Here is a 12427-nt window from a genome sequence, read left to right as displayed (position 1 = left end):
ATTTAAGGTGTTTTGAATTTTTGTTATAGAGGGTAATCATAATGTATTAAGGCATATATGGCTTATTAGCCAGGGATCCTTTTAAGTAAAAATACTTATAATACAAATATTTTTTTTTAAATTCTGTATCTGCACCCAGAATGACAGTTACTGTATAACAGGTGTAATGATCGGTATCGTCGATTTGACCGTGCAAATATTCAGTAATCGGATATCGGCCAAAATGTCCAAAACTAGTGTACAGTAGTAGTGCATACTAGTTAGGCTACAGTGTGTGTAATAATACATACTAGTTAGGGCGTAGTTAGGGTTTTCCAGCTCCATGCGTTGTAGTTGAGCTCCCAGATAGACCTGTAAACAAACACAATGTCACACACTGATAACTACAGTTGATGACAATACTACAGCTACTACTACTAGCACAACTAGGATCACCATACTTGTACTGGTACCTTGATGTCGATGCCTCTGGCTCCAGATGAGCCGTTGAAGAAGCGAGATGGAACTTTAGAGGCCAGGTCTGGTTCCTCTCGACCAAACCCCAGATTATATAAAATCTCTTCAGGATCCTCCTCATACAGGTCCAACAACTCTGATACACTAGACAGACAGAGACAGAGAGGGTTAGTTCAGTAACATTAGTGTTCCCAAACACTCCCATTCTAATTAACCAGACAAACAAATAAAGCACCACCATGCGACAGACAGACACAGTGGATTATGTGGTTGTGATCTCCAGAAAACAAATAGTCTTTACTTTAGAAGCAAGAAGCACTTTAGTTCTTTAAAATGACTTCAGTTAATTCGTTTTTCATTCTGCCAGTATGTGAAAACGTTTGAAAAATGTCATGATAGATTGTTCATCAACAGAAAAATGCCCATCGGTCAGTCGTCCATTAGTTTGGTGGGTAGTTACATGGTTATTAAGTTAGTCGAGTTACCGGTAGTAAACATCATCTTCAGTGACATGGGTTAGTTAGCGGAACTGTTTCTAATTGCGTACACACACTCGCTCAGTGATTTACAGCCTCTTCCGGCTTTTTGAAAGAGTTCACAATCAATAAAAAAATGCCTCTGGTGATAAGCCCGCCCCAAATTTACATACTGGGCCAAGATTGGTCCCTCACTACTTCGGAGGGAGTGAAATCCAATCACAACTGAGCGGTGTCAGACCAAATCTGCCGAGGGCATTTTTTTGTTTTGCAATGGCAGATTTGTCTGGTTTCCAGGCTAGGTGGGGCTTTGGGGGCTTTTATTGATAGGAAAGTATGCTGACAGGAAACGGGGAGAGAGATGGGGGGGTGACGCGCAGCAAAGGCCGTCGGGGTTGGGAGTCGAACCAGCGACAGGCAACGCAGTCCTGTGTGGACCGACAACTGGCTGAATTTCTAGAAATGGGGATGGGACATAAATATTCTATAAAGGAAAAGACCATCTCTAAAATACCATTACGACGATTTACTAACCAACAAAATAACTTTGTTTTGTCATCGTTGGGACAGATACTCGCATACAGGTGATGTTCAGCACAAGACATACAGTACGTGAAAATCAGCACAGTAAGCAGTAACATCGTGACGTACATAAAGGGTTAATGTTGACAGACATGAACTGACATACAGAAAGGGTTAATGTTGACAGACATGAGCTGACGTACAGAAAGGGTTAATGTTGACAGACATGAGCTGAAGGAAGTGTCTAGGAATGGAAACAGGCTTCGTCATCAAAAAACTATGTGTGCTATCACTACAATTGCGGGAACTGGAAGAAAAATGGTTGCAAGTTAATGTCAAATTAATATTAAACTTAGACAGAAAACGGATGGAGCCAACTAAATATACTGACTGTATGAGAAAATGAAATGAATGAAAACATCACAATATGAAATATCATGTTCAATATTCATCGTTCACTTTTGGTTAATTCTGACTGGAATTGTAAACAGTGACGCTAATTAGTCAGGCAGCCGGTTATTTCATTCTGTTAGCTACTGTAGTTGATTAATCCAGTGGTTCTCAAAGTGGGGTCCAGGGACCCCCTGGGGTCGTTGGAGGGGTTCCAGGGATCCCCAGCCAAATGATTGATAGTTAGGAACCAAATGGACCCTTATGGGTCTCTAACTGCATATCAAAATGGGGATGCTTGAAATTAAAATGTTTGAGAATCACTGCTATAACCGTAAATATTTTCTCTTATGGGGGTCTGTGCCGTATATTTTCATATGGGGGTCCGTGGGGTAATTTTTGTGCCAATGTGGGGGTCCTCGACATAAAACGGTTTGAGAACCACCGGATAAGTTTGTACAAAACAAAGTCAGTTATTGGTTAGCTGGTTCAACTACTGTAGTACTGACCTGGACACAGCGCTGCTCTTCCCTGAGCCTGTAGAGTTCATACTCTGTCCTCTCAGTTTAAACTGACTTCTCTTTTCCTGGGCTGCTGCTTCAACATAACTACACACACACACACACCCACAAACACAAAACACATGCGCGCGCACACACACACACACACACACACACAAATGCATGAACACACACACGAACAAACACACAATCCACATGCACGCAGAAGAGACACATACAAGCAATGTTAGTAACCGATGTTAGTAACAGAAGAGAAGAGAAGAGAAGAGAAGAGAAGAGAAGAGAAGAGAAGAGAAGAGAAGAGAAGAGAAGAGAAGAGAAGAGAAGAGAAGAGAAGAGAAGAGAAGAGAAGAGTAACCGAGAAGAGAAGAGAAGAGTAACCGAGAAGAGAAGAGAAGAGAAGAGTAACCGAGAAGAGAAGAGAAGAGTAACCGAGAAGAGAAGAGAAGAGAAGAGTAACCGAGAAGAGAAGAGAAGAGAAGAGAAGAGAAGAGAAGAGAAGAGAAGAGACTCACCAGGTTGGTTCAGCTTTGACCCTGCTGGACTGAAGGTGGTTGGCTGGACAGAGAAACAGGGAGAGAAAGAGAGAGCAGTTTGTGAATTTGTTGTGACTTCCTGAATTTTAATTAGCAGCCTGGTTCGGTCTCTTGTTCTGACTAGAGCATTTTCAGGCCTTATTTGACAAGCCATATTGGCTTTACAACTTATAACAAAACCCCTGACAAGACCTCAACAAAAAATGCATAACATCCTTTATTTTACCCTGGGGGAGGGGTTGATAAAAAGGAACATTAGGGTGATAAACTTGTGATAGGCTGGACAAGAACTATTGCCGAAAGTGTCTAACCGGACATACAGGACTACAGAAAGCTTTGGTAGGCTGAATCAGGATCACTCACATTTGTCACATCACAGTTTTACAGGTGCAAAAATTACTATTATTATTATTTATTTATTTTCGTTTAGTAGTATTCCGAGAGAAGAGAGAGGACTAGAGTGAGAGCAAAGGGAAAGAGATGGAAAACAGATTCATTCAGTAGAACAAATAAAGATACTATACAGATAGCGGACTTGAAAGCAGATACCGGCACATGATATTCAGAACATTAGCATATGCAGGTGTGTACATACATGTTATTTTGAAACATGAGCATCATTATGCAGTTGAGGGGGGGGGGGGAGTAGCAGCAGGTACAATGTCTCTTAACCCATTTTGGGCAGGAACCCCTATTTGTAACTATACCTTTCAAGACGGGAGCCCCTTTTGGGGTTCCTGTTGCTATGTACAGTATATAGCAACATAATATTTTGTAATTTTTGAATACAGGTACATATTTCAAGTTTTTCTGAAAACTTAGGTCAGGATTTAGAATCGGCCTCAGGTCTAAATGGGTTAAAAGGTACCGTTTCAAAGACCAGTTTGTGCAGCATGGAAAAAAGAAAGAAAAGAAAAAAACGCCACATATTTCACATGGTTAGGCTGTAGCCTTGTACATCCCGTACTTCCGGTCAGACACTTTTGGCAGTATAGTTCTTTTCCAGGCTTTATCTCCTCGTGAGATGAAGATAAAACTGGGAACTAGGTTAAGCTATGCGCCAATATGTCAGCTGACCAATCAGTGGAAAGGTACCAAAACACAAAGAGTGGAAAACTGCAGCCTTCCACTGACTACAGATTGTCTGCATAATGACTAGGCCGGCAAGCCAGCAGCACCTGCGGTGTTTTCAGTCAACTGCTGGGATATTCAAGTTGGGATTGCCGTTTCAACCTCACAGGCTGGAAACGTGAGCCAACCCAGCCCCGCAAAACTACAAATAACTGGGTGATAAATCGTACAACAGTGGGCGACACTAAGCGGCCCACGGGCCGAAATCTGCCCCGCAGCAATAATATCTGGCAAGCCAGTTTATGTTGATGATTTTTTTCAGACTGACAATCCCACATATATGCTATCATTATAGCTATAATGTCCAAATAGACACGTTTTCACTGTCAACTTTCCTCTTTAGGCTTTTGGATAGTGCCATTTTCTCTTATTCTTCCTAACTTGCAGGTTAAAGGAATAGTTCACCCCAAAAACTACTTCCAATTACACACCCCATGAAGCTTTGAATTCATGGAGATTGTTTTTGTCGCATAGCCAATAATCACATTCCTAAGCCAATAATTTGATGGAGACTCTGCCGGTCATCAAATTATTAGTTTAGGCGACATCTCCTACTAGTTTAGGTGACATCTCCATGAATTCAAGGCTTCATCAGGTGTGTTTTGATAGAAAATGTATAGAAAATAAGTCCTTTTTGGGTGAACTACTCCTTTAAATGTTGTAAGATGTACCATCTTATAATGAGCATTAGTGAGGACAAATTATATGAGGATACTGTAGGTTGAAAATGACTTGGTCTTTTAAGTTAGTCTCACTTTGGTTGCTATAGTCGGTTAGATGTATGGGGGGGGGGGGGGGCTGCCTTGACGCAAAAATGTAGTTCCCCATGTTTATCAGTAGAGCATCACACAACAGGGCTTGAAAGGGCCATTTCACCTAAACACACAAAGCCGACATATTGTGTGCACAATCCAACTTACTGCACACCTGACAGCCTGCTGACAGAAGGCACTTGAGATGAATAGAATCTAATAGAACTAATGGATGGATGAATAGAGTGTAATAGACACTCATTATTCTGAAAGCGAAGACCCAGCAAGCTGAAACAACGCTACAGCGCAATAACATTCCACGACAAGCAGGAGAATTATTTTGTTTTGAGGTAGAGTAAGCTGATGTTAGAGAGAGAGAGAGAAGCTGTTCAAACATTCACATTCAGCAGGAGAAAACAATTTGACAGCTACTTAACCCTAACCCTAGCCTAACAAATACCTGCCTAACCGTAACCCTGACAAATACATGCCTAACCTTAAAACTTAGCAGTATGCTGTTTGGGTCGGCAGTGGCACAGGAGTTAAGAGCGGAAATCGTAAGGTTCCCGGTTCAATCCCCCACTCCCATGAGTTATTGTGAAAGCGTCCTTGAGCAAGACACTTAAGCCCTAACTGCTGCTAACTGAGCAGCTTTGTTGCCTTGCATGGTTTCCTCTGCCGACAGTGTGTGAAGGAAGTGCACATTGTAAAGCACTTTGGATAAAGGCACTATTTAAATGCACCATTTACCCTTCATATATCTCCCCTTAAGGAATACATGCCCTATTTTATACTTCATCGTGCAATGGACGCCAGGTTGAAAGTGGTTGCAGGGCAAATTTGTAGAATTTTTACATGAATCCTATCCTTCGTTGTGAGCGGGACGTGAAAACCCTGACATAATTTCCCAACGTGTTCTGTGTGTTTTTCCCAGGAGCTCTGCGAACAGAACACATTGGGACCGATGTGACCTCCTCACAATAAAACAATAGGATTGATGCCCGGGATGCTGACCTTTGAGCAAAGGTTCTGGGTTTATCCCAGCCACCGCCAACTCAGCATACGAGTAGCACGGCTTGGGTAACTGATGGTAGGTGTGGTGCTCCACCCCAGTAATCCATCTCCCAGTGTCTAGAGCATTGTGAAGGCGATGGACGCCCTCGTTGGCTGATGGCTGATGCAAAAAGCCACTTCGACCTACTTATTACTCTGCGGGGGTGATCATGTGTGTGTAGGGAGTGGGTGAAAGAGGGAGAGAGAGACAGAGAGAGGGAGAAAGAGAGAGAGAGAGACACACAAACACAGAAAGAGAGAGAAAGAGAGATAGAGAGAGAGTTGTGTGGTCAGAGTAGAGTTAGAGTTAAATCCACAGACTTTTAAGGAGGGCAATGGAATGACTCTCTTGCAATTTATGTTATAACTATCCAGCAATGTACTGGTATTCAGTGGAATACAATGGCCGTACAGTTGTGGAAGGTGTATATGTTTATGAAAATTAAAGCTTTAATGTTTTGACATGGATTTTCACACTTTCGGAACTGCTGTTGCAGTTCCATCATGATTATGGCTGGGCGATATGACTTCAACTCAATATCACAATTATTTCAAACTTTTGTATCCATTACGATTAATGAACGATTATCTAAAATATATATTTATGCTGAAAATAGCAGATCTACAAGCTTGTGTCGATTCGTTGATATACAAGACATTTTAAAACAATGATTAAAAAAAAAACTGCTTCTCAATTATTTGAATGAACAAAACAAGTTTTAGTCTCAGGTACTTCTATCCTACTCAGGCATATTTCTTGCAGTAGAGTTGTGGCAAGCTTCCCCACATAATATGGGGGAGGTGTTGTTGACGTGTGGCCCCACTGGCTGATGAGGCGTCAACCTATTTATGTCTATGTTCTCCTCTTACCTCTCTCCTCCTTCTACTCCTACTCCTCTTCTCCTTCCTACCTATCTTCTCCTACCCCTATTTCCTAAATGATTCTACTCCTCTTCTGCCTCCTAAGTACTTACACTCCCCCTGACTCCTTGTGTCCATCTTTTATTTCTACTCCCCTTCTCCTCCTCCTATTTTCATTTCTCAATTTCACAGTTACATTCCAACACACTTGTGCAGTCTAAACTCATTAGCGTCTATTGAGCAAATCCATCTCACACACACGCACTCGCACACACACACAAGCGCTGCTGGATGTATGGTTGTGTGTGTGTGTGTGTGTGTGTGTGTGTGTGTGTGTGTGTGTGTGTGTGTGTGTTTTTGTGCTATACTAGCCATGTCCCGTCTTGTTTGTGGGGAATGTAAACATAATCTCATAAGAACAGTCTGACACACGCATGACTGCCTGTGTGTGTGTGTGTGTGTGTGTGTGTGTGTGTGTGTGTGTGTGTGTGTGTGTGTGTGTGTGTGTGTGTGTGTGTGTGTGTGTGTGTGTGTGTGTGTGTGTGTGTGTGTGTGTGTGTGTGTGTGTGTGTGTGTGTGTGTGTGTCACAGGACCACAGCTATGCCCAGTGTGTATTTGGGGCTCTGCAATCCTCGTTCACCTGGCCAACAAAATGGTTGTGCTGGGACTCCCCGACTAAGAAAATGTTTCATCTCTGTACTGATAAACCTGAAATCTTTGCACATCTTGCTGTTACTACACCAGATGTTGTTGTTGCCAAATCAGTTTCTATCCTTGAAGTAGCCCCTTCGACTCCAGCTTAGAAGAAGCTTTTTTATAACGAAAGTCATTAAATACCAGCCGATACCATCACAGTTACTGTAGATCCGTTTTTAGGCCGCGACAGGCAGGCACTACGCCTCGTTATGCGAGGCATAGTGACATATAGCCTATTTGACATATTAGTTTGTTATTACTATATTAGTATAGTTTGTTGATTACTTTTGATGCAGTAATTGTCTTTTCTTTCATTCTTTTTGAGGTCCTTAAATTGTCACTTCACTGTCATCTGGGGACCCGCCCAAATCATGTGGGGACCCCCCTAGGGGTCCCGACCCACAGGTTGAGAACCACTGCTGTAGATTAGGACATATATAGGACATGTCATGCAGGACCACAGCTATGCCCAGTGTGTATTTGGGGCTCTGCAAGCCTTGTTTACCTGGCCAACAAAATGGTTATGCTGGGACTCCCCGACTGCATTGGGGGGGTTGACTAAGAACATGGATTGCCTCACCATTAACCACTTAAACCTTCTATACTCAGTAAAACCGACTTGAACTGCAACTGTACTTGGTACACTCTTTTCTCACTCTACACCAAATCTCACCAAAAACAGCCGATCTACAATGGGTCGGCAATCTTTGACAAACATTTCCCCCAGAATAGCGATGCTGGGGTTCAAGTGGTTTTTAAGGTTTTATGCCTTTGCGATCTAATAAACCCCGCTGCCCTCCCCCTTCTCTCTCTCTCTGTGTGTCTGTGTGTCTGTGTGTGTGTGTGTGTGTGTGTGTGTGTGTGTGTGTGTGTGTGTGTGTGTGTGTGTGCGCTAACCTTCAGCTCCCAATGACAGGTCATCTTCGAAGCTACAAGCATTCCTCACCAATCCTGTTTACACACGAACACAAAATACAACACATTAATGTGTATATCTGTCTATATTCTATTTATACATGCACGCATGGGGGGGCACACACACAAAACTCACCTTTAGGAGGACAAATGTTCTGTTCGTCTAGAGACGCACCTAGAGGAGTCCTGATAGACAGACAGAGAGAGATCAGCTTAGTTCACATAAAAAAACTCTGTGTCTGTGTAAAATATTTTGAATAGAACTAAGTACAACAACAAAAACAAGTTTAGTAATAACCAGTGGTGTAAAGTAACTAAGTATATTGACTAGGTACTTTTACTTTACTGGAGTCTTTCTATACTTTTACTCCACTACATCTCAGAGGCAAATATTGTACTTTTACTACACTACAATTATTTGAAAAATGAAGTTACTAGATACTTTGCAGGTATAAATTATTACGTTATAAAACATACTTTAACCACTTAAGCCCTATTTTAAACCATGGCTATTTGAAAATCGCCGATCTACAAGCTCACAACGCATCGCGACGCGTTGTGAGCTTGTAGATCTGCTATTTTCAAACATTTTAGTCATTTTACTTTTGATACTTGAGGTACATTTTGATACCAATACTTTTGTACTTTTACTCAAGTCAATTTTTAATTCAGGACTTTTACTTGTAACAGAGTACTTCTACATTGCAGTATTGATACTTTTACTTAAGTAAAACACTTGAGTACTATTAAAAAGAATAGTATAGCAATAGTATTATCTAGTATACTCATATTAACAACTAGTATAATAATAAGTAATGCAGCAATAGTAATGACTAGTATGAACTGAGTGCATGTGCTGACTCACCTGTCTGACTGAAACAACATTAGGCACCTGAGCGATAAACAGTGCTATGCTAACACTAGTACAGCATTAAACCAATACCGGAGCCGACTATAGGGTACAACATGTTAACGCTACGCTAGGCTAACGTAGGCCGACATTAGACTAACCACGTTATTGTAGGCTATAACGATGCTAGGCTACATGCCATATGGAGGAGGTAGTGTAACGCTACGCCAGACCAACATGGTCGAGCAGTGCTGACTGAAGCTAACCTGTTATACAATCACCACTGCCCTTATCTATAGGGCAAACTCCACACACACACACACACACACACACACACACACACACACACACACACACACACACACACACACACACACACACACACACACACACACACACACACACACACACACACACACACACACACACACACACACACACACACACACACAATTTGCAGTATGTGCTGACTAATATTAATATGGATACTGTATTAATTGTAATTTATACAGCGTAGTGTATATCAGTGGTTCTCAGGGGGTTCCAGGCAGTCCCCAGAAAAATAAGTTACTATAAATTAGTACATCAAAATCTGTTTAGCTACTTTAACCCTATTTTATATGTTCTACAAATAGTATATCTGCTATCTTTGAAAAATGTGAAGAATCTTGAAAAACTATTAAAAGATGTGAAGATCATTAGTAATTATTTTAACACAAATCTTCTCTTATGGAGTCCCAGGACCAAAATCCCTTCAGGTGAGGGTCCTTGATATGAAAATGTTTGAGAACCACTGGTATAGATGAATAGAAATTATGGTTTTATATATATATACACTGTAGTGTACTTGAGTCTGATAACTCAAGTAAGATACTGTATGAACATGTAGTGTGTATATGAACACCTACAGTATGCAAACAGTACATGCACACATGAACAGGTACAGTACATATAGCAAAATGTTCCTGTTACCTGCATTCATTCAACCAGCTGGCGATGTTATTAGGGACACGACCTAAGAGAGAGAGAGACACACAGACAGAGACAGACAGACAGCAACAGAGGGACAGACAAGCAGGGAGAGATAGACAGACAGAGACAGAGAGAGAGAGAGAGAGAGAAACATGCTTGAACCAGTCTTCACATATTATGGAGCAGTAACAAATACATAATGATGTAGAAAACAGAAATGTGTACAGGCGCAACACCTAATCAAAGTAATCGATTATAATATTTAAAAAAGCCTTGTTATTTTACAAATGATTGCAAAAATAGCTCAAATGGCCAATCTGCAAGTTCACAAGGTCGCATCGCATGGTGAGGCGTTGTGAGCTTGTAGATCCACTCTATTTCTACTAATTTTGCACCGCTTTGCTGGCTACTGTCTGTTTATATTTCAGTGTTCTTATTTCTGTCATCTTTGCAAATAAATAAATGATTTGTATTGACCTAATAACTATAACTATTTATAGTTATAGGGCCTGGATAGTTATAGAAATAGTTAAAACTATAACTATTTCTGTGTATTTTCAGACTTCCATGCCGTTTGGATCAATGTGGCTATACAGTACTATGGCTGACTTTCAGTAACTCTGCGAGTATACAAATGGAGCCAAATGGGCCCGTAACCCCCTGTTGAAGACCCCTGCTCTCAACACATTGTGTACCAGAGGTTTATTAAAATAGGGTACGTTCAGTGCCTGCATATCTTCCATCCACTTACGTTGATATGTTTCGTGCTGTAGAAGCCCCGACGCGGAAGTGCATGTAAACAAAGCGTGCGTGCGAGGCGGCGGAGGGTCCCGACTAACGCCTGGAACAATAATATTTCTAACGCGATTCTCCATTGCAGAGTGATCGCCGATCGAAAACGGCTCACTTCCACCACGTTAAAAAGAAATGGAGATATTAAGCTTTTAGTCAAGGAGTTAACATTGGAGTGGCCGAGCGGAAGCATTTTTGACATGGATCGACATCCGGCCTCTCCTTCTCAGAGACTCCTTGGATGATCCCAAAGTTTCGTTAGAGCGCCCCACGTGGGCCCCACGTATTAAAAAAAAATGGGCCAAAAACGGTCCGGACCGTTTATGGCACATGACGCATGGCTTCTCAAAAACGGTCCGGACCGTTTATGGCACTCAATGTGTTAAGAGTTATGTTGTTGTTGTTTTTTTGTTACAAGTTAGCGAACCAGTGGCAGGTCTCACCAGGGTCACCAGGGTCCTCGGAGGGTGCATGGGTTCTGGGGTCGGCTTCGGGGGTTTCCGTCCAGACAGAGTCTCTGCTCTGAGCCCAGGCCTTCCGCTTCAAGCAGGCTTCCCTCCAGTCCCCCTGGCCCCGCCCACTGCCCCCTGGCTCCACCCACTCACGACCTGTCAAGTCAAGAGCACGGCCAAATCAGGAACCACCTCCAGTCAAGAGCCACAACAGCCCGTTAAGCAACTGTGGCATACATGTTTTGGGCAAAGTTTCACACAGTTTCATAATTGTTACATTTTCTTTTAAAGGGACTACACCATGAATTTTAACTTTTTCTTCTTTTTTATGTGTTTTTGGTCTCCCCCTACCACTCTTCTATCCTCAAAAATACCCCAGTTTGAACACTCAGGCTTTCACAGCAAATCTGGGTTTTTTTGTAAATTGGTCTAAAAACAGGCCAAACTGATTTGGTCCCCCTGCATACGTCACGTCAGGGAACGATTCCTCCCGTTTTTCAGTTCCAACCAAAAAAAAAAAAAAAGTTTTTTTTTAAATGTATTTTTCTTATTTATTTTTTTATTTTTTTTACTTTTTCCACACAGAACCAGGAGATAACATTTATACAAACTGGCTCAATAGCGCCCCGTGCCAAACAGGACAATGTGGTATTGCAAGTGAAAGTGCTTTATAAGCCAGAGAGAAGTTAGTTGGAATGAGTATATCTGAGGCTTGATTTAGGCTCAAACCTTTTGAAAAACGTTTGAGGGACATAAACAATATGATATTAAACATTATTTTATTTTTTTTAATTCATGGTGTAGTCCCTTTAACATTTTTTTAAAATAGCAGATCTACATGCACACAACACTTTGCATCGTGACACGTTGTGGGCTTGTAGATCTGCTATTTTTGCTATTTGAGCGGTTAAAAAAAAACACAGCTTAAGCTGCAAGTATCGATTACTGTCTAAACAACTATTCAACTTTTTAGATTAATCGAATAATCAGGAAGCAGGTTTTTTTATATTTACATATATGTAATTTCAATTTGTATGTATTTTACACTTCA

The 12427-nt window shown here is 41.5% G+C and overlaps 1 protein-coding gene across 1 annotated transcript in view; it reads right to left on the bottom strand.

The window, feature by feature from the left end:
* Positions 1 to 12427, bottom strand: part of itprid2 (ITPR interacting domain containing 2) — a 45804-nt gene that overhangs the window by 21338 nt on the left and 12039 nt on the right. The window contains exons 3-10 of the mRNA XM_084085159.1: positions 11368 to 11532; positions 10133 to 10175; positions 8447 to 8496; positions 8293 to 8346; positions 2882 to 2923; positions 2354 to 2471; positions 453 to 600; positions 291 to 351 (exon numbers count right to left, since the gene is read on the bottom strand). Of these exons, the coding sequence (XP_083941285.1) occupies positions 291 to 351; positions 453 to 600; positions 2354 to 2471; positions 2882 to 2923; positions 8293 to 8346; positions 8447 to 8496; positions 10133 to 10175; positions 11368 to 11532 (681 nt within the window). The remainder of the gene's footprint in view (positions 1 to 290; positions 352 to 452; positions 601 to 2353; positions 2472 to 2881; positions 2924 to 8292; positions 8347 to 8446; positions 8497 to 10132; positions 10176 to 11367; positions 11533 to 12427) is intronic.

The sequence above is a fragment of the Gymnoscopelus microlampas genome (assembly GCF_963454915.1).
Source record: "Gymnoscopelus microlampas genome assembly, chromosome: 17".
NCBI classification, from domain to species: domain Eukaryota; kingdom Metazoa; phylum Chordata; class Actinopteri; order Myctophiformes; family Myctophidae; genus Gymnoscopelus; species Gymnoscopelus microlampas.
Note: the sequence above shows the minus strand (reverse complement) of the source record. Positions and strands in the feature narration are given on the sequence as shown.